Raw genomic sequence first — 23,252 nt, forward strand, 5'->3', positions numbered from 1 at the left:
TTGAATGGGAGTTTAACCTGAGGCTGCGGTAAGGACACTGCCTTTAGTTATGGGGCGCCTGCTTTATCCACTCAGCCACTGACGCCCCAATTTTAATCATTTTAAATATGTTTTTCGTTAACTTGTTTTTATTCCTGGACAATTTTCCCTCCCTGTTTTAAAATCATTTTCTAAATTTACTAATTTCTTCCACTTTGTGGAGTATTTCTTATCAAATTGCTCATTGCTATTTTTCCATGTTTTAGGAACGAATTTGCACCAATACGCTCTGGATTCAAAGGTTTCAATACTTCTGAGAGGTATCTGAAAGCAGCAAAAGAAAAGTGATGTCGCTCCAGATTCCAAAGGGTTAAACAGACCAGCTTATAATATAAGTGCCCTCACAGTTTAATGGCGCTGACTTATATCTAAAAATAATGGGATAATCACATTTTAAATTGTAAATATCATTTTTGTCATCCTTCCACACTCACTGCACAGTGTCAGGTTATTTCATAAATGACCTACTTATTGTACAGTCTTATTTATTTCTTGCGCACTGCTCTTTGCACTATGTATATAGTTTATTCTGTCATTATGTGCACTATGTGCATTGTCTTGTTTTTCTTACCTGTTTGTTGTTGTTGAGCGGAGCACTGTTACGAACAGAATTTCCCTTGGGATGAATAAAGTATTCTGATTCTGATTCTGATTCTGATTGTTTGACTTTACAGAAATTCTCAAAGACAAATGTCAATTTCATTAATTTATTAAACAAAATTTTCATTTTACAGTACATACAATATGCACAAGTGAACCGAAAAAAAACGCATGTGTGTTTGCTCTTTGTAACGAGTTAAGACACAAGTTACAGTGAAATTAAGACATTTGGCTGATATTTATGTTTACACCATAAATTCATGCAGACCTAATAACTGCCTTAAAAAACTCTTCTGGGAAACTGATTTTATTTATATATAAGGTATAAATGTACTGTCTTTATGTGTGCTTCAGATGTAATGCATTGCACATAAGTAAACAGCTCAGTATTTTGTACAGGCTTCAGGCCAATTATTCTGCTGTTGATGAGGTTAATGGTTAACAGTGTGTTTACACAGACAGAAAAACATATAAACATTTGAGGACCTGTTACCATCTTATTTAGCTGTCAGTGCTTTGGAAAACAATACACTTCTTGTAAATCCACATGTACAGTCTGCACAATAAAAACTCAATAATCTGTCAATACTGGGATGTGAAACAGCAGCTGAGGGACATTTAAGACTGCAGTTATAAGAGGAAGCTGCCTGTATTCTTGTGGACGTGCTAACACTGGCCTCAGTTCCTGTCAACAATAATCCAGTTATATCTTCTGATGCCACAACGCTATCTAACACATGGCCGCGGATGACGTGCTGGTTTTGTGGGTCAGCTCGACATGCAAAGTTGCCTTGATCAATGAAAATGCTGCAGCAGTCACTCAAACAGATACTGTAAGTGAACTCTTTATGGCCAGTATCAGCTGCAAAGTGTGCGCCTACAAAGGTGCAGAGTCACTGTTTTGCAACCGGAACATCGTTGGCCAGCACACTTACTGCTCTCAGGAAGTGCTGCTTCTCTTTCTGGTCCTTGGCCTCCTCGTCAGGATTTCTTCTTCTTGGTCACTTTCACAGTCCCTCTGAAATAATCAAAATGTTTGGGGTGAGAAACAGATGTGCAGTCTATTGTGTGGTGACAGATGGAGATTTTTAACAAAGTTTAAAAAGAGTATAGAATTACAGGCTACAAATTACCAGCTTAAATATGTAATGTCACAAAGTCCAATACAGTACAGTTCAAATGATAGCTACTGGATTAATACTGTAAACTGTTTTTAAGAAAAACATGGACATTTTCTTGCTGTTCTTCTTCGGTGTTAGTTAACCCTTTGAAACCTGAAAAAATTGGGAAAATTGGAAAGAAGGCAATGAGCAATGAAAGAAAAAATTACGCCAAAAAATAGCAAGAAATTTGTAAAAAGTACAGGAAAATTACCTGAAAATTAGTGAAGAATAATTTTTTTTTTTAAATAATTATAAATATAGGTTTCCCTAACCATTTTTCCTAGCTTTTTTCTAAAAAAAAAAAAAAAAACTACATTGCTACATATACAAGTAAGTTTTTTGAAATTTGTGGAACATTTCTTACCAAGTTACCTTTGCCTTTTTGTCCCCATTTTTTAAAAAAGAAATTGCACCAATTTCCTCCAGATTTAAAGGTTCAAACACTTTGTGGTGTCTGAAAGCAGCACAAAGAACGTGATGTCGCTCCAGCTTTCAAAGGGGTTAAGAAGAGTGATACCACTCTGATGTTTGCATGAAACAGTAAATTATATTTGAAACCTGTATGTGGGGTCCCGTTTATCTACCATATGATGGCTGGATACCGTCACTTAGGACAGGGCCTCTTTGTCTGGGGGCCCCCCAGAGATTATGTTTTGCCCAACACATTGAAACACTACATCTTGTTTCATTTGTACAAAAACTGAGATGATAAAAATTACATTTTGTGGTTTTATGAGTGGTTTTGAGTTGTATTATTTCTTGGCTGGGAGGACTGATTTCATAAAGTCTCTACTGGTTATCAAGCAACGACACAGTGTCAGTAAGATGTCACTGCTCCTGGAAGTCATTTGTTTTTTTTCCTAGGATGGTGAATGCATGGCCCGTCCTGTTCTCCATCTGACCAGCTACTGCTTGTTGCCTTAGATTTGGGCATTTTTTAAATTTGATTTATTTTGAACATGTAAAAAATAAAATAGAGAAATATATACAAACAAGCTGTCAGAAAAAAAAGTAATATTAACAGATAACGAAAAACATGAAGCAAAAGTACACTGATGACTTGGTATACATATTCGAAAAGGAGTGAGAAGAAGTACACATTTATTTATCCCTTACGTTGTCTTAGGGGCTAAAAATGACCGCCACTACATATAACAGCATAGAAAACCCCTAAATTATCTTTTTTCAACTTGAAATTCCATGACTTTCCTAGAATGATCCCAACATCAGAAAAAGTAAAACAGCTGAACACCAACAGGGTAAAATCAGGTTTATTTTTGACCTGACAGGTGTAAAATCACACACACACACACACACACACACACACACACACACACACACACACACACACACACACACACATCTGCAAAGTCCATGCACACAAACTTGCATACTGTCCTCATAGTGAAGTATAATATATTATGTTGCTTCAGGCTGTTATTTTTTTTATTTATTTATTTTTTTATTTTATTTTTTTTTAATCTTTTTGCACATTTCCTCAGCTTTCTTAGGCTACACAAGTTATATATCTTGCTAACGAATTATGTATATACCCACGCAGTACCTTTAGCAATGATTAACCTCTACTTTAAAACAATTATAACGAGTGGATTCCTTTGATTAAATGCAGTCTGTCTGCACTGTGAAGAGGGAAAACCGAGATATTCACAAAGTTTGTGATGAATAAAAGGTTGTTTCTTCCTGCAAAATAGATCTGGAGTTTAAAATTTAATCAAGCTGCTTTATTTTAGGGGTTTAGTGAAGGCAGGTCATTTTTAGGACAAATGACGTATACAGAAAGTTAAGGCAACACAAGGGTTAATTCCACCCCTTTGCTCCATAAGTAACTGAATTTGAATGAACCAGCATACTTTTTAATTTAAACCCTTTACTTTAATTAATTAATCATATATGCATACACCCACAACCCCAAATCATTTTTTATACAAATTTTAATTATTATTTACAGAAAAAAAGAGGAAGATAAACTACAAAAAATAAATATTAGGTAGCCAAATAAATACATAGTAACCCCTGTAATTAATCATAAATTATTTTAAAATTATTGATGGTGAGGCATTGTTTTAGCTCCACATTAAAACTGTTCCATAGCTTCACTCCACAGATTAATATATAAAAAGTTGGTGGTGGTACGAACACTCTAAGTACTGAAATTAAATTTTCCCCTTAACCTGTAACCCTGCCTCTCAATCACTAAACAATATCTGAATACTTACTGGTAGTAGATTATATTTAGCCTTAAACATATTTGTGCTATTGTAAATTCCACAAGATCAATACATTTTAATAATTTTGGCTGTAAGAATATTAAGTTATCCCAAGTTACATAATCCACATAGCCGACATTGTGAATGATTTGTATTTCCCTTTTTTTGGAAACAAAAATGTAATGAACTTTTGTAGTTGCTGCCCCAAACCTCCACACAGTAATTTAAACATTGCAAAACTATTGACCAGTAGAGAATGTGGAGGCATGAAGAGTGATATTGGTCAGATTTAGGGTAAGAATATCAGGGTAAGCCAATCAGAAAATTAGGGTGAGCCAATCAGAGGCAGAGTAAAGCAGAGCAGGGTGGGTCCTCAGCAAGAGAGTGAGTGTCAAAGTCCCCAAAGACTCCCCCAAAGTGATTGCTTTTCGCTTTGAAACTCTGAGTTCTTACCTCATTTTGCTCAGGCAACTTGTGGCCCTTCTTCATGATCCGCGTTAAGTGGTTGCACAGAGCCACAATCCTGAATGTCAGCTTTTGAACAGATAAAAGCAAAGAGAATGAGTCTGCAAATCAATCAAAAACGACATTTTTAATTGCTTTAACAAATCATCTGTGCGCTTACCTTCCACCTGCGTCTGACATACTGTCGCTTAAAGTTCTCCAAATTGACCACTGACAGCCTCTTTACCATGGCCTGTCTGGGATTCAGAGGCTGCAGAGACACAAAAAGGAATGAAAAAGGAAGTCATTTTAATGTTGGATGTTCAAGCAAGTCCAAGAACATGATGCAAAAATACTGGTCAATAACTGGAGCTATAATCTGAGGTACAACAGGAAACATATGAATGAAAGTGAAAGTGAAAGTGAAACAAATGAAAGTGGGAAAATATAAAAACATTTGAACATTTATTTCAGTGTTTAGACAACAGTGAAAAATGTCAGTGCGCACATCAAAGTCCAAAAAGTGTGTGTGTGTGTGTGTGTGTGTGTGTGTGTGTGTGTGTGTGTGTGTGTGGCGTGTACATCCGCTGAGATGCTAAAAACACAGATAAGGGGGTAAGATTTTGATGCGCATGTGATCTTATCATAGATGTTGTTTTTCCTGTCAGCTCATAAAACATCTCCAAGAAAGAAATTTTAAAAAAGTTTTTTTTAAAAATAAATAAACTCAATCTCTGAAAGTGCACATTTGAATCTATGAAAACATGTTAACATGTAACTTCATAAACTTTTGTGAAAAAAACAAAAAAATCAATGTACATATCAACATAGTCTTAAAAATAAATGGAATGAAAAAAATCAATCAATTAAAAAATGTGAACTTGTTACATTCCATTGAAAAGAGTTACTGTGGCCATAACAGTAAAAAACAATCATAAAGAGTTTTGTCTTCATTATTATTTTTATCTACAAAATAACAAGCAAACCTGCTCATTCAAACAAGAGCATAGTCATTTTTTAGTATCAATGACATTTTAGAATATTTTTTACTTTTTCCAATAATTATGCTGCTTTAAAGAAATAGTTTGACATTTTGTAAAATATGCTTACTTGCATTCTTGCTGAGAGTTACATGATGCTATCTGTCAAACATGAAACTGCAGCCAGAAGGCATTTAGCTTTGCACTGGAATATAAGTATACATACATTTAACGGTGAGCTTTAGCGGTGCTGGCAGGCAGCTTGTTTTTAGATACAAATAGTGCCAGGCTATCTGTTTCCCTCTGTTTACAGTCTTTGTGCTAAGCTAAGCTAAACTAAGCTAAGCTAACTGTCTCCTGCCTCATATTTATCATAGAGATATGAAATGGGTATAAATCTCTTAGTAAAAATGCAAATAAGCATATTTCTTCATATCTCTGTTCCTACTGTAACTGTTACTTTAACAGTAAATGTTATACTACAGAGTTTACACAAGAAAATAAAATGAGATATAAAGAAAATTTAAAGACTACACAGATATACATTCAAAAGTTTGTGCTGCTGAAAAAAAACAAAAATGTGTAGAATTCAAACAACCTCATTTTCAAAAAACATGTTGAGATGTCTAAAGTTAATAAAAGTGTGTCTTTATTTGTGTGCTGTCAGCCAGACTCTGTCAGCGGCTGTTTGGCCTCAGGGCACAGTTCCCTCCTGCAGGACTGATGCAGCAGCTCCTTCAGCGCCTGCTTCATGTCCGTGTTCAGGCTGCTGCTGTGCATGCTGCCGTTGGCTCCCTCTGGATGCAGAGAGCTCATCACCTCCTGCAGCCACTGCAGCTCAGAGTTCAGCTCCTGCCTCAGAGCGTCCAGCTGACTCTGCCGCTGGTTGTACTTGCCACTGATGCTCTCCAGACTGGCATCTATAGACTTCATGTCCTCCTGCAGCAGCCTCCTCGTGGCCTCCACTTTACGGAACTCGTAGCGGACCTGGGACAGCTGCTTCCTCGCAGTCTCGCTCTCCTCCTTGTACCAGGCCTCCTTATCGTTGTAGATGGAGAGCAGTGCTTCTATATCGCCCTGCAGAGCGTGGCGGGCTCCTGCCACCTCAGACAGCCCCGTCTCCATCAGACTGACGTCCTCCACCACATGGGAAAAACGCTCAAAGTTGGCATATGTGTTATTCTGGGGCATGCTCGAGTGGGACTGGATGGTGTACTCCTTTAGACGCTTCGTCTTCAGCGTCTCTGCTTTCTTCTCAGCTTCAGCAGGAGCGCTGTCTTCTTCATTGTGGACACAGGACTTCAGACAGAAGAGTGGAGGAGGGGGACACTGAGTGAGTCTCATTGTTGCATCTTGAAAACACACACAGCGGTGTATATCCCAGCAGATGTGGCACTGTAGGGTTAGTGTGTGACCCTACAGCGAAGCCATGGCAGGTGAGAGTGCCACGAAAACAACAGACATTCCTGTTGGGCGTGTTATGTTTCCTGGCTTCATGCTCGAATCCAAACAGGATGAAGACGACTCCACAGCAAAAACACCATTCACATGCATCTCAGCGGCTAATGTCGTTGTGGACGTCTTCAACACAGGTTGTTAAATGTCCATGCCATTAAAACACAATTAGTGACATCTTCAACTCGATCACTTGAATTTCTGGACAAATTTTATACTGCAAAAACAGCTGTTCATGATGTGTGTAGCTAAGTGTGTTCATAGGTGGAGAGCAAAAAAAAAAAAAATCCTCAGAGAGGAGGTGTGGTACACTGATGGAAACAATATAAAGCAACAGTAATGCATGATTTCCAGCCAGAACATATACAAAGTTAGAGGGTGTGAACTTTTTGAGCATGAAGTCATCTTTGTTTTTTTCTTGGCAGATTTAAAGATGGATTTACTTCTCTAATAAGAAACAAACCTGTTACCCGAATTTTACCTCCGACATCACATGTTAGATGTTTTCACACGTAGGTGGGGGGCTGACAGGAGTTATTGAGGGAAGAAAAACATGCGACAATACACATAAATCAAGCACATACCTTGATCCAGTGATGGTTGAGGGCGTCTTGTATGGTCATCCGTTTTCTAAAATGATGAGAGAAAGAAAAAAAAATGCAGCTGAGTAAATATACCCCGAATAACTCCATCACACACAGAGTATGCTGAGCAGTCACGCTTTCGGATGTAAATCTCTCGGGACTATGGCCACAGGAATATTCAGTTTCGTGGATGTGCATTTAAATGGAAACACATGTTAAAGTGGAAACAACTTTCCCTCCCCTAGCATGTCCAAGTTGTATTACAGTTAGTGTTGCTGGAGATTACTGGATCTCTATGTAACAACAAATGACACTCTGCAGTTTGTTGTACAGTGATTTTAGTTGTTCCCCCATCCACCATTTTTGCCTCTACGGAGAGTAACCGCAAATAACTTACAACTAAACTTTAGTAACTGTTGATAGCTACTGATAGAAACCGGGCAAATAAAAGCCCTATCCTCTTCCTGTTTTGGTTGTACAAAAGCTGATGCACTTCGATGGTGCTGTAAATCGAGCGTTCATTTTCTAGGAGATTGTAAAATGATACAAATTAGTTCATGGACCACCATAGAGTGCCCCAGGGATGACGGTTTTCTGTAGGCAAACCCATGAGCTAACATTGTTCTGGTTACCTCTTCAAAAAGCCTATGGGATTTTCCCATTGGATTTTTGATCACTGCAGAAAAAATGCTCTCTGGCATTTAAATGCTTATACTTACATATTTATTCAGGAAAATAATCTTTGCAAATGAACACCACTTTCAGGAAGCCTAAATGCAATCACCAGTATTAAAAAGCCACTGTTAGGCTAAAATTAACTACACTGTGGTCGCGATGCTGTATTCAGCGCAGTTCTGCATGATGACGTTGTGTAGTCTCGTTTAGCCACTTCTTAGCAACCGCCTTTTCTAAGGCAAATTAAAGCTTCACAAATCGCAGCTGAGTATTCACTTACATATTTTATGTCTTAAGACAAACGTGGAAGTCTTTTTAACTTCTGTAAACCACGGACCTTCTTTCAGGCTTCTACCCAAAAACCCATTGACTTTGAGACAGAAGTTTATTTAACATGCTTTATTTAGTGTATCATACTGTGCACCAAAAACAAATGTGCCTAAGTCCTTGCTCTAGATTCCTGTGAACTGTTTCTTTCTTTCATTGTCATTTGGATCAGATCTGCACATTATGTGTTCTCAGGATTTATTGCAGTGAAGCCTTTAATGCTGAATCTGAATCATTGGATTTGACCTTCAGCTGTCACTTTTTTTTTTTTTACCTCGTGTCCTTCACCAGGAGCTGTCTGATGAAGCTCTTGGCCAGCTCGCTTGTATTGCTAAAGAGCTCTTCGTCGAACTCGTAGTCCATCGCCGAGATGTTTCCAAGCGTTTCCTGCTTCGTGTCGCCCAGGAAAGGTGACGCTCCGCTCAGTCTAAAACAACAATCACACATTCACTGAGACCGTCCTCGATAATCTCTCTAGGTACATTAAGATTCCTTATTCATAATCAAGAATCATCCCAACTTACAGTATATATGTGATGACTCCGATGCTCCTGTGAAAAACAGCACAAGGTTAATCCAAAGTTATGCGCTGCAGCCTGTTGTATGGAAGGCAGCAGAGTCAGAGGTAATTAAAAGCTCTTACCACATGTCTGCCTCCAATCCCAGCTGCTCATAGTTGACTATCTCTGGAGCTGAAAATAGACAGCACACATCACAAACAGCGCCGGGCCAAACACCAGGCCTCCTCTCAAAATGTCCTTCACTGCAAACACATCCCACATAAAAACACTTACCAACAAATTCAGGGGTTCCAAAAATGTTTTTGAAATCTGCCCCAGCTTCTATTTTGTGTGCCAGTCCAAAGTCTATGAGTTTGATGCGGGGTAGAGGGACATTCCTGTCCAGCAGCATTATGTTTTCAGGCTGAAGTGCAAACAGAACAAAACAGAGGCACATTTGTCAACAGATTTCTACTAATACCCAGACTGGGCAATTCATAAACAACACTGAATAAAACAAGTTACCTGCTCAAAGCCTCCTTTTACGTAAGCATTAAAGAAAAACATTGCATCAGTTACAGTCATATCTACTCAAAATCTGAAAGTAAAAGCTCTAAAACTTTTGCTTATTCTGTTTCTGCTGAGAAATAATTCACAGTTGCTTAGCATAAAGACTGGAAACTGCAGGAAATAGCTTAAAGTAATAAAATCTTTGGCACCTCCAGAGATAATTAATTAACATTCAATCCCAACAAAAACAATGGTGTAAAATAGATAAATTAACGTTTACGGGTGTTATGTGCAGGACTTTTTCATGGTCGGGATCCATACAGGAAGTTATTTTACACTTTGATTTTTGCACAAATTCAAGATATACTGAGCAGGATTTTCATACAAAAACAATGTATGGACTTAAAAGTAAAAAGCAATCTCTCTTAATTGCTTATGACCCAGTAGAGGTCTGTGGTGGTGTATTCATCTGCAGAGAATCTGCCCCTGTCTGTGTTTTTTCTTATTTTGTGTTCTTGGACACAGTGTGCAGGTGAGGTCGTGACTTTATTAAAAAAAGGTAGCAACCAGGTGCCGAAAGCAGAATACATCAAGGAGGAAGCTACAAAAATTGTTAAGATAATAAAGGAAATGAGAGTGAATCAGAAATTGGCTTTCACTTTCGCTGCTAATATTGATTGCAAAAAGTAACCAACTATTCCTGCAAAGTATACCTTTAACCCTTCACTATTAGACACACTCATATTGCCCAGCGCACAGAATGCACTTTTCAAAATCAAGCTTTAAAGATACTATACATAATTATTTCCTACTTTCACTGAGTCGATTTGATTTCAACTAACTTAAGTCCTAATCATAAATATAATATATAATCAATAAATAATTGATTTTTATAATTTTAACCCTTTAAATGCCAAGTTTTTGTCATGATGCCACTGTTTTTAGATGAAAAAAAAACACATCAAAAATATATTTTTTTAACATAGTACATGCAAATTTTATATTTATTTATTTTGATTATCGCAGCCAAGGATATGTCAATGATTTGCAGCAACACTGATTGTGATGGTGCACCTTGTGGAAATAAGCATGTATTTTCTCCATATGCCAAATATGGTAAAAAATGGCATCATCAGGTGGAAAATAGTAAAAATTGACAAAGAATGACACACAAAAATAATACAGTGCATGTTTGAATGGGTTTCAGTGGCACATTTTTTATATTTGATAGTATAAATGTAACAATTTTGTTTACACGGTGTATTTTATTTTTATTGTGGGAGCTGAGCTGGAAATTCAAAGATTAAGAGCGTTAAATGCGCCAGACAGTCCCTAAGGGTTAAACAAACAACACACAATTAGTTATTTTATGAGTTTATCATAGTAACTGTGTTGCTTTGGATTTCTCTAAATTCATATAAAGGTCACAAGCTCTTTAAAATCTGCGTTGACTGTGCTAACAGTTTCAACATTTTCCCTGAATGAGTCTTAACCCTGCGATTTCACAGAAAAATGAGCGCACAGGTCTGTCATTGTGAGGCCGAGGCCTCAGGCAGGTTTGAATCAAACCCTTCACCGAGTGTCGCTTTTCCTTAACTTCTAAATAAAAACCATTAAAAGTGAGAGGAGGAGCTGCAGCTGCATAACAACAGGACAGTGACTGTCAGCAGCGTGGACGACACTGCTCTCTGAAAGTGAGGAGATAACCTTGTGGTGTCCGTATCTGAGAGTCTGGACCTCAGCCACAGAAAACAGGAAGGATGTGTGACTCAGAATGGTGAGGCTCGAGCGACACGTACATTAGACACCTGCTATATATATTTCACTTTGAGTCCTACTCGACCCTGCATGTGCTATACAGTTCAGTAGCTGTGAAGGTAACGAGTATCATCATCGTCACGAGACAAGCATAGATTTACATATTGTGCGTAGAGGGAGCATACCTTCAGATCAAAATGCGCAATCCTCTTGGAGTGGAGGTACTGGACTCCATCTAGGATTTGCTTGATAAACCGAGTGGCCTCCTCTTCACTGAGAGACTCCTTCTGAGCCAAGAAGTCAAATAGCTCTCCTCCAGACACCCTGTAACACACACACACACACACACACAGGGTCACGTTTTCACCACTACAAAGGACATTACATCAACACACACAACCCTTGAACAGCTGCTGAAAACTGCCTTTTATTAAATCAAATATTTTTTCATTTTTTAATTTTATTTATTGAACCTTTATTTAACCAGAAAAACTTCTTGAGATTAATAAAACTCTTTTTTAAAAGGGTCCAGCCCAAAAACAGGCAGCAACGTAAGTTATAAACAACATACAACATAAGACAAAAATACTAAATCAAAATATAAAACTGTCCCTATACTGAAAGTGAGTCCCCACAATGTGACAGTTTTCATTACAGATTTGCACAAAACTTAAGTGATATTTTCAAAATGTCGATAAAATACAATTGCAAGATGACTGCGTACCTACTGAGTGATGTTATGCAACTTCTCCTCGGGCAATAACAATCGTAGAAGCATAGTGATGGATGTTCAAAACATAAGCAGGTTTATTTCTATTGCAGCCACCACACTTCTTCATTATTTCCAATCACAGGCGACTTAGGCATGTTGTGCGAGCGATAATGCAAAGGCAAACCTCTTAAACGTGGGAGTGGCCACGTATGAAGGATTTCTGGGAGGTGACAGTCCACAATTTCAGGAATTGTAGATTCAAAGCTTCTGGATGATCCACTTAACTTTAGAAGAGTTCTGTGATGCAGTAACAGCTCTTGTAGCTCCTGCTGCATCATGAGGCCAGTTCCTACTGACAAGCCAAATATGGCCTTTTCAAATCACCTAAAATATCAACTCATGCAAGCGCAAAACTTTTTTGTGATAAATGGGAGTTTCTTTCAAAATTGACATGTTTCCATTGGATGTATTTTAAATTCGCAATGTTAATTTGTACAATTTAAGGGTTAGTGGAAACCCACCTAGACTTATGTCCCCACAACACAAGTAAAACACCTGCACACACAAACATAGTCAGATAATCTGGAGGGAGGGCTCTCTTCAACATTATCTGAAGTGAGTTCTCAGGATTTGGATGCACTGGTTCAGGATGCCTTAGATATGTTTGTTTATGGTAACAATGTGCCCTACTTATGAATCACTGTAAAAATGTTTTTATAATAAAATACTTGAAAACCTGCTGAAAAGCGGTAAAACGCATCTTTTGACCAGCTGGCAGCCCATAAACATGATGTTCTTTTATATTGGCACAAAGAAAACAGAACAGACTTAGTGACTCGCAGTGTCTCATCCTGCATCTAACAGGAACTGTTCTGTTAGTCAGTTTATCGCTGCTTTGAGTGGACTGAGCTTTCTTTTAGTCCTAATTGTGCCTGCCATGTTGCCAGGCACTCTGTGGACCCAAACAGGGCCCTCGCTCTGAGGAAACACAAGCCTATTGACTCTGCAAGAGACATGCGGTTGTCTCTGGCACACATGATGCTGGCAAAAAGGTTCTCAGCAAACACAGACTGAACAAACAATCTGAACAGAAACACAGAAATGACACAGAAATGAACTCACACGTGAGAACATGAACAAAAAAAGTGGAGATGTTTGGGTATTTTCAGGTGTAATGCTAGTGTTATTGGCAAGCATGACTAAACTCGATTCTTTTAAGGATGTTGTGAGGCACTGTTGACTCACAGTTCGAGGATGAGCACCACATCCGTGCGGTTCTCGTACACGTCATGCAGGGATATTATGTTGTTGTGCTGGAGCTGCTGCAGGATGTCCACTTCCCTCTCAATCTCCTCTCTTCTTACGCCACGTCTGCTGGCCCGACTCTGGCGCTTCTTGATAAACTTTGCTGCATATTCCACACCTGTGCTCTTCTCTACGCAGCGTTTGACAATCGCAAACTGCCCACTGCAGACACAAAAGAAGAAAAAAGACACTTAGCGTTCTGTAATTTTTCAAGACAGAGAACAATTTCTAATGACAATCTTAACAATTAAAACAGGATATAGCTGTAGGTGAAGACAGATATCAAGGAGGAAACCATTGTGTCAAAACCAGCTGAAACATTGAGGTACAGTTCATGACCTCTGTTTCCCGACTAGACAGAGAACAATCGGACAGGCCAGCAGTGTGGACAGAGCTGCTGTCCTCCCACTCCAGCAACCTTCCTGCCAAATTTCTAGCCATCCCCGAGAGCTCAGTCCACTGAAAAAATCCCAGAAACTCTGAATATTTCACAACAGAGGTGTGGCTCAGAGACCATCTCTCAGTGGATTATTGTTTCACTTTTTTTGCTGTGCTCTTGTACTGCATGCTACAGCCTGTGGACATGTGATTATGGCATTCAGTTAATGAGTTTGAATCCTATAGTAACCTAAAATTGGTATATTAGATTAAAAGACAGGGGTGACTCCACCAGTAAACTTGGTAAAGTTAACAGTCACTCTCCCCTGACAACTACACAGTCATTTCACTCATAATTGACCCACTGACAGACTGAATGAGAAGTGTGAAAGCATTTTCCAGCACTGTCGCCCAGTTAAATATATGTGGCGAGTCTTTATTATCAGTCCAGCACTTATAATCTTAGCCTGCTGCCACTCCTGCTGCTTTACACGCTTCCTGCTGCTGTGGGCTGACCAGCCCACTTTATACATTCAGAGTCTGAAAACAAACCTCTCAGTCACTGATCCCTTAGTAACAGGCCACAGAAGGACACAAGGGCGAATGTGGTTGGCAAAATGTTTCTGAGTGGGGAAGATGAACGTAGTCTTTCATAGAGCAGATGAGTAACAATCAGACAAGTATGCATACAGATTAGTGACTATATTATGGTATTTACCAAACATCATTTCAAATACTTTAGTGTAACATGGACACTTAACATTTTTAGAAATTGTGAAATAACACAGAGAGAGAGGATACAGATAATGACTGGCAGGCATATGTTTTGGATATGACTGTCCACACAGATATTCCAGGGTGGCTGTGAGAGGCTGTCCAGTCTGTGTCCACTATCATCATGGTGTCTAGTGGGCTAAGAATAGCCCGGCTCGCTCTCCACCTGCCACATCTTTGCTGCTGCTGCTGCTGCTGCTGCTGCTGCTGCTGCTGCTGCTGCTGCTGCTGCTGAGGCGAGGAAGGAGGAAAGAGCCTGCTGAGCCGGAGCTGCTGGATAAAGCTTATCCAAAAACACATGGATACATGCTGTGCTCCTGCCACGCTCATTTCACACAGCAGTTTACACTTTGTACATTCACAGAGCGCTCACACAGAGATAGCTCCAGCTCATCCCTAAACAAATAAATAGTTTACATACAAAAGTAACCTTTCCTTAACTGCATTAGTGTGGAAGGGTTGAGCCAGTTTGCTCTTCTGGAGACACACTCAGTCCAGTTCAACAACCACATCTGGGAGCTGCTCCGCTCAAGGCACTTAGCTAAGACTTTTATTTTAGGTTGTCTTGCTTAAAAATGACAAAACAACTGTTACTAGGGTGTACTGTCACTACACAAGCCCAGATCAGTATTGACTATTACACTGGCGGGACAAAATGTTTGCTAGAACATCCAGTATTATGCAATTGGTCTTTGTCATGAGAGGTAATGCAGTGTGTTGTGGGTCCCAAGTTGTAAACAACTCAACAGGGAGCATTGTCTTTGCGTGGGGCATTTCCTTTGTTGAAATGGGACACTCATGTTATGTGAAAGGCTGAATAAAAAGTCACACAAAAGAAATGGTAGAAAAGTTGACAATGACATAAGATTTTTTTGGTTTGTCACTTGGAAAAGAGGTTGTGGAAAGCAGGTAGAGGACATAACAAAGAGGCATTAGATGCCCTGGGTCCAGTGGTGAGACAGACGGATATCACTTCTGACTTCTTTGTTCATGCTTGTTTGCACTCTGCATTTTCATAAAGGCAAGTAAGAGAGTTTTGGTTTTTTAAGTACTGAATGTGATTACTGCAAACTATGGCCTCAAATACCTAAATTAAAGGGATAGTTCTGATTTTTTAAAGTGGGGATGTATGGGGTACTTATCCATTAACAGTATACTGTATTACATACAGTATACTGTTGTATGGCATGCCTCCAGTCAAGAGAAACAGGCAGGAATGCGACTTAGAAGCTACGGAATCTACTATGGAGAGCTCAGTAACAAAACATATTGTAGCCACCGAAAGAAATCCGTATCAGTTTGAGTGTATTCTATATTGAGAGTATTTTCTCTGCCTTACCTTAATTTCAGATATTGATCTCCAACTGGCAATGAAGCCATATTGCTCTTTCTAAAGCCAGACTCCACTGAGAAAAACAGGGATTTAACATGGCTGACTACAGAAGCTGATGGTCTACAGACACCTTGATCAGTTAGTTTGTGTTATTGTGTGACTTAGGAGTTTGAAAGGGTTAATTTGGATTAACTTAAATAACATTTAATAACTTGTCGAAGCAGCGGTACACCAGAAACACCTGTGTTCAGTGCGCTAAAATCACTATTTTTGTCAATCAAGTCTGGTGGCTTTGATGAAAGAATAGATGGGACTCTAGCCTGCTTCTCCAAACTGGGAGTGTGCCTGCTGACATCTACTGTCAGTAATACACTGACTATGCATAAGTATCGCACACAAATCCACTTTACCCCCCCCCTCCAAAAAAACATGAACTAGCCCTGTAACACTTCTTTGATAAATCTGAAAAAAAAAACTAGAGTAAAAGCAGATATATAAAAACAAATATGCAGTAGTATTAGTTACAGGGCACTTGTATTGAATTGTATTATACGGTACAGGTGTTTCAAATATCCTCAAGAGATTTCTTTATGCCTCAGTGGCTTCCAGATTCTACAGAAATACATACTCTAACCACAGAGCCTGAGGGGGTTATTATTAAGCTCATTTGCTCATATGAAAGCAACAAAAACACTGACAAGATCAGATGTCAGTGTGAACATGTCCGAACAGAGAATGCAGGAGAAGAGGAGGGGGGGGTATGTATGCCATAACAATAGTCTTCAAAGAGTATCACACATGCCGCTAAGGAAAAATAAAAAACAAAGCGGGCGGGGTACTGGAGCAGAGCAGCAGCAGAGTGGAATCTGAAATGCCCCCTCTATCTGTTCTATTCACAGGACGTTTCCACCCCTGAGACATCGCCTGTTAGAGATGACTACGATAATGTGTGAACTGAGGAGTAGGGTAACTCGCTCAATGAATTCCACCTGCAAAGAAAGCAAACATCAAGCAGCCCAAGGGGAGAAACTGTCACAAAGCCGGAGCAACAACAGTGTCTTTTATTTGCCCGTTAAAACACAACAGAATGACCCCTCACTGTTTTTGTCCAAATGTGAGAAAGTACACAACACACATGTCAGCGCAAGGGCTTTACTTTGGTGTTATTGTGAGGTGCAGGGTAAAAGTGGTGAGAGCGGTGATGCTGGGAGTGGTATTCCACAACGGGCCAGGCGTGCCGGCTGTCTTAGCTCTAAGCCGGGCCAGTGGGGCTGAAAGTACCATCTCCCCACAGACTTTCCACTTCCAACAGCTGAAGGTCATTATCCACAGCCAAGGTTGGAGGAATGCTCGGACCAGTGGCGCCGGCCCAATATTTAAACACATTTCTCAACTGAACCTCTGGGGCGGCGTGACAAAGACGGACAGATTCATAATTGGCCAAGCCCTGTCCCTAACTGCCCCCGCCATCTGTGATCTCAGATGTTTAGGAGAAGCAGCTTAAACTTCTAAAGTGTGACTCATCACTGCAGGAAATGTAATTTCTGATGCATTATCTACAAATGCCTGAAAATCCTTATCTGCTGCTACTATCATGAATGTCTAAACATTTATGCCCATTAAGTGTTTAGGATTCCCACTTGTTTTGAAGTGGTCAGATGTCGACAATGCATCTGTTGAGAAGCAGGGCTGTACGAGTATCTACTGACAGTGATGCAGTGACCTCTGTCAAAATCAGAACTCCAGGAATGTCAAAGAGGTCAACGTGGAGTTTCCTTTACCAGGCTGCACTAAATAAACACATTTTTCACCCCACTCAACAGCAGGAATGTCCCTTGGAGCTGACAACACGCATTCTTGTCTTGCTTCTTGTACATGTGTGCCGACTGTCTGTGCTATAGATACATCATGTACAGTAAATCCCTTTGAAGAAATTCTAGCACTTTACTGCGCTCATCAGCAGCACCTGTCCGCCTCGCGACCATCAGCTCTTCTCACTTCAACACATCTAGCGTGTGAATGCTGCGGCCTCAAGTGTGCATCGCTGCCCTCACTGTATCCTCTCAACAGACAACAGACTTCTGCAAACTTATTTCTCTAATTTGTTTCCTTCTACAAAAATGTGGCTAGTATTTATAGAATTTGCAAATACCGCAGTGCCTAGAAACAAATTGGTTTACTCTTTACCAAGTGTTGAGTGTGACGTGACCTTTTCAGTGTTCCTGCATTCAGATGGAAGTAGACATTTGAGTAGGACAATAACAAGAGACTACAGACATGCGAGTGGATCTGTGAGGTTAGGGACAGCAATGCTCACACTGAATTCTAAATTAAGCATGCTATAATGCTCTGAATTATAATGCTAACATATTAATGTTTAGCAAGGTTTTTTTTATGTTCACTATTTTAGTTAGCATGCTGCAATTTGCTAGTTAGCACTAAATTCTAAGTTCAGTTGAGGTAGATGGGAATGTTATTAGTTTTACAGGTATTTAGTGGTAGGAATTAGGCTTACACAGTATTATGGTATTACGATATACCAGAGTATTTAGAAATCCTGAAGGTATGTTTCTCAATACAGTCATAAATACAAGTGCTCCTCTTTCTTTTAAACTCATTGTATGTAGTACACAGCATGAACCGCCAGAACTCACTTCAATTTTATTTCTAAAGCCCATTATCACAAAACACAGGTTGCCTCAGAGGGCTTTACATACAACATCCCTCTGCCCTTAGACCCACACATCATCACAAGGAAAAACTCTACTAAAAACCCCTGTAACAGGGGGGAGGGGTGGATAAAAACTTCACTTTCTACATGTAGCTGAGCTGAAAACACTTCAACACCTAGTGGTGGAGGGAGAAGTTACCGGACTGAAAACAGCTGGGGGCCATCAGCGAGAGACCATGGGGATTTTTGTCATTTGTTACATAAAACTTGGTAAATTAGGGATTTTATTTTACCAAACCAGAGCTGGTTATTGTTGGAACAGCAGACTTACTGACTAGATTACTAGCAAGAGTAGCAGAGACAGTTTGGGCCAGTTTTATTTTATTTTCTGTTAAGTTTTAATAAAGTGTGTAAGGGGTATCATTTCAAAAATGATGATTCTAGTACAAACACATGTACTTACCCTCAAAGATATACCGATACAAATTAAAATACTTCATTTGCCTATAATGGGAATGGAGTGGGTTTTAGTTGAGCCATTATTTCAAATGTTTTGGTGGTATCTTGGCACACTGAACTGCCAGCTCTGCTGAATACACCGCACTTAACTTCACCACACCAAAGACTGTAGGGTAGTACTGTTTGCTGCTGCTGTGGGAGCATGAGCTTTATGCCAGGGATATTTACGGGAGTCCACTCAGTGGCAGACACACACTGACAGGGCTAACCTTGCCTAACATCACACAGTTAACATTATCTTACGGTTATGAAGAGGTCTAAGAAAAGAGTCGAGGCATTTCGGTGTCAGTGCAAGACTGCTGGAACTGCTCAACAGCTCAAGAGAGAGGCTTCGGAGATGGCTGCAACCGGTTGATTAGGTGAGGACGGTCCCGGACGAGACCCACTGCACAAAAAGGACTGAGTGCAGGTATTGTTTGACTAGAAACATTTCAATAATACCTGGTACTGGATTATTGAGGTCAATACCTTAAAGGCATTAAGTACCAATACCAAGCTCTAGACCTGATGGTGGCACTATAAAAGAGTCAGAGGATCACAGAGTCAGGAGGATTCATCCTCTGGGGACCACAGATGTCTGGACACAATTTAATTGAGATCCAATGATTGTCAAGATATTTCGGTTTAAGTGGTAGACTGACTGACAGCCAACATTACTATTTGTAGAGCCATGCCCCCACTGGCGAGGTCAAAAACACCAAACACAATCTCTGCTATGATGCAAGTGCAGTTTTTAGAGATTTCAAAATCAGGAGGAAGTTTACAAGCCTTTTATTTATGTTCAGGCATGCAAAGACAATGGTACTTCCTGTCCAAGGGTGCATCCTGTGCAGTTTTGACGTTGCTTGATGATGACTAACAGTGATGGTGTTGTTTTTTTCATTCATAGCCACCACAGTATCAGCATCTAGCACAGGCGGTAGTTAAGTTATAAAAATTCCTGATTATTCTGACTAAACATGGAAAAAACTGGACCTGTTGTTGACAGGTGGAGCTCACATAGTCCACCATCAGCCACTGGCGTAACACCATAATCACCATAGTCTCACTAGTGTTGTGGGAGGGCTGATGGCAGCTGTGGGCTCACACTGTGACACTTCCTACTATATGTCATCATCAATGTCATCACTCACATTGTGAGACAGGTCAGTGCATGCCTCACATCTCAAAGGGTTGTTTCACAGATTGATTTACCAAAAACTCACGTCAGTCCTGGAAAGAAACATTGAGTACAATTGTGTGGGGCCCTGTTACATTGAAATTTGTCAGTAGGGAGGACGGTGATGCATCAACTTTCCTGTAGCATATGGCTCAACTGTTCCACTAAGCACAGAATATCTTAAAAACTCCACAGATTGTTTTTTGGTCCCCCTTATCAAATTTCCCCACCTTCTCAAGAGGACAATTGAGTAACAGTTCCATTGCAGCATTTAGAGGGGAGGCTTGAACGCATGAGAATCTCACAAACTGTGGGCGGGGTGGGCTGCATCCTCCAAATCTCACTACAAAGTTGTCACAACAAGTGAGAAAATTCTCAGACAACTTCTGTGACTGAAAAAAAGACTCTTTTTTTTTTTCTCAGTCGCAGACATCTGCTACTCTTAACCACACCAGCTTTCTATTTCCCATGACAGCAGCGCTCAACATGTACGAAGCTCAGCTCACAGCAGAGTCGTCTTATCAAGCAACATGTTTCCAGCTCAACCACAACTCTGTGATATTGTCAGTCTCTAAACAACACATTTCTACGCCTTTCATTTACCGCTATTACTCTCCAACAGGGCACTCTTTATCAACCTTTTATAAACGCTTCAGAAATAACTTTTAAAAAGCTTTTTGTAACAGGGGCTTTAAAAGTTGTAATGCAGGGAAATCATTAGTTTTTTTTATAGATTTGTTAAAATTCATTTCAAAGAACATTTGAATTGCCAGGTTATGGCCAGCATGACACTTGCTTTGTCCTTCCTCATCCTTGATCATCTGTATATCAGTTACTCATCCCGAGTTGTGTTAAATTTAAAAAGAAACTTTGCTGTGTCGCATGCCTTCATGGTAAATGAAACAAAAGCAAAACTATATGAAAACATCTGTTTGCAGACACACACACAATATGTGCAGTATAATCCAGGTCTTATTTATGCAGTCCTACACTCAGTACTTCCCAAACACATGCATTTTTTCTAAAACCTTGCGATTTTAAACACCTTCGCATAAACATTTGAGACACAGTCGAGTAGCACGCCTGGACAAATTTGAACTCTGCTCGGTGGAATGCACGACCAGAGTTCATATGAGAAAACTTTCTTCCCAAATTCAGTGTAATATGGTGTAAGTAACTGATACACAAATAATTATTTTTCATGCTAAGTATTCCTTTAATTAATCAGGAGAGCATCTAAAATTTTGGAGATAATCTGTCATTATATATTGTATTGTACATTTTAAGAACATTGTGTTTAATAATACCTTATAACTAATCCAGAGGGCATCAATACATGATCAATTTGCTATAAATAAAGCATTAATTGCAGGTTAAATACTACCAAAAAGATGACACCCATTATCATTGAAAGGCAGTCTGTTTATCTTGATAATCAATCTTTTCATTCGCAGATGCATTTTAATATTTTATGCTATCCAGCACATGATGATGATGAACCCCAATGCAAAATACAAAGAAAATGTGACAAAACTTTGCCTCTGTAGGCGTACACTGTCAGGGTGTGTCGGAGCAGCTGTGCAGTAAACGACCAGCAATAACTGGGACACGGTGCATATTTTGATGGGTGGTGAAAGTTTAGAGGTCAGACACTTTCATTTCACACCCTTTCTCTCTGTTAGCGAGTGGTGCACACATGCCAAAGCTGTCCTTCTGTGCAGAGTGGATTTGTAGCTTCCTCAATCCACACTACACCCTGCAAACTTCCTTTAATGTATTTCCCCATGGGGACCCAGTTTCCTCGATGTCTGGCTCCTAAACACTTAACGCATTGATCCTCCACCCAGACACCACCATCCTTACAAAAGTAGTAAATCAAATTTTATTTTCTCTCCTGGATCTGCTCAAACACAGCTTGTTTTCTCAAAGTGCGTTTACTTTCAGGCTTTATCTCTCGCTGTAAACTTCAGCCTACTTCAACATGGTGACACTCCCAATTTCAAGCTTAAACAAGGCCAGCTGTTTGCATACCTACACATGAGGACCACAAGGTCAAGAGGCATTCAGGGGAGAGCTGAATCACACTCTGACTCACACAAATTGAGAAGGATAATTTTCTAAGGAGTGGAATTAAACATCTCTTACTGTGCAACTTTGTGAAACACTCACCTCCCCAGTTCTTCTCCAATGTCATAGAAATCCTCCACATTCTGCTGCTTGAACACCGCCATGCCAGGTGTCTTCATTGATGTATTTTATCTCCTCAAACGTGCACCACTAAAGCCCGTCTATCCAGCCGTCTGCTTCCCTTTCTCCACGAGTCCAGCCCTGCTGATAGAAAGAGGTGTTCCTGAAGAATTCTGACTGCAGTGATGAAGATGTTTACATGTTCCAGCTTGTAAAGCATTCCATCTCAGAGTAGTAACAACTTTTATCTACCTATTGAGAAACCATACGTGACCAGAAAATGAAGTAAAAATGTGGACTTAGTCTGTGTTTCACTTGTCTAAACACTGATTATTGGCTTTAATAAGCAACTCATACAAGTGCGCCAAGCTGGCAGAATAACAGTGTTTAGTTGTGATTAAATCAGGATTACAAATGAAAAAAACAAAAAAAAAAACATTTGGGGTAATTAGGGCAGGATATCTGAAATTTGCTACCTTTGTGAAACTTTCTGTCTGGCAAACAGGCTGACAGCAGCAACATATACTTTCTAAGTACTGAAAATAGCATTTACTGCTATAAAAATACAAACAAAAATGTGAAGACTAAAGACCCCTGAAACACCACAGACTTCCTAAGTTTCATGTCACACTTGAAGTGGCTCCACACTGCAATCAAAGCGTATGTCTTACCTTCTGTCAGAGCTGAAGATAAACTTGCATCCGTTCCCACGTCTCCTACAGCCGGTCTGTTCTCCTCATGGCAGCACTTCAGGCACCAAACTGCTCCTGTGGCCTCTCTGTTGTTTTCTGTCACTTGTGGCAGCACCATCAGGCTTTTGTGTCTGCAGAAGTCCCTCCCCCTCATGGCTCTATTATGAAACTGCATGCATGAGAGAGGCAGGCTAACAATAAACATGACTGACATGTCTGTTTATTCTACCGAGCATTTAAGGAAGTGAGGATTACTACA

At 39.8% G+C, this 23,252-nt stretch overlaps 1 protein-coding gene across 3 annotated transcripts; it reads right to left on the bottom strand.

Annotated features, from left to right (window-relative positions):
- Window positions 1–1,145: 1,145 nt before the first annotated feature.
- dapk2b (death-associated protein kinase 2b) lies at window positions 1,146–23,137 on the bottom strand. Of its 3 annotated transcripts, XM_042496163.2 has the most exons (12): window positions 22,973–23,131; window positions 22,284–22,442; window positions 13,221–13,442; window positions 11,449–11,587; window positions 9,290–9,419; window positions 9,139–9,187; window positions 9,020–9,046; window positions 8,770–8,922; window positions 7,494–7,539; window positions 4,656–4,745; window positions 4,484–4,564; window positions 1,146–1,657 (listed from the first exon to the last, which is right to left on the bottom strand). In XM_042496163.2, exons 2-12 carry the CDS (start codon window positions 22,358–22,360, stop codon window positions 1,580–1,582), a joined length of 1,092 nt encoding a protein of 363 aa, XP_042352097.1. In that variant the 5' UTR covers window positions 22,361–22,442; window positions 22,973–23,131; the 3' UTR covers window positions 1,146–1,579. The 3 variants fall into 3 exon arrangements, with proteins under 3 accessions (XP_042352097.1, XP_042352096.1, XP_042352095.1); XM_042496162.2 differs by lacking the exons at window positions 1,146–1,657; window positions 4,484–4,564; window positions 4,656–4,745 and adding an exon at window positions 4,927–6,753 and having other exon boundaries at window positions 22,284–22,445; window positions 22,973–23,137; XM_042496161.2 differs by lacking the exons at window positions 1,146–1,657; window positions 4,484–4,564; window positions 4,656–4,745 and adding an exon at window positions 4,927–6,753 and having other exon boundaries at window positions 22,973–23,135.
- Window positions 23,138–23,252: the final 115 nt, after the last annotated feature.

This window comes from Plectropomus leopardus, chromosome 7 (genome assembly GCF_026936395.1).
Source record: "Plectropomus leopardus strain MGB_pleo_1.0 chromosome 7, ASM2693639v1, whole genome shotgun sequence".
Taxonomy (NCBI): domain Eukaryota; kingdom Metazoa; phylum Chordata; class Actinopteri; order Perciformes; family Serranidae; genus Plectropomus; species Plectropomus leopardus.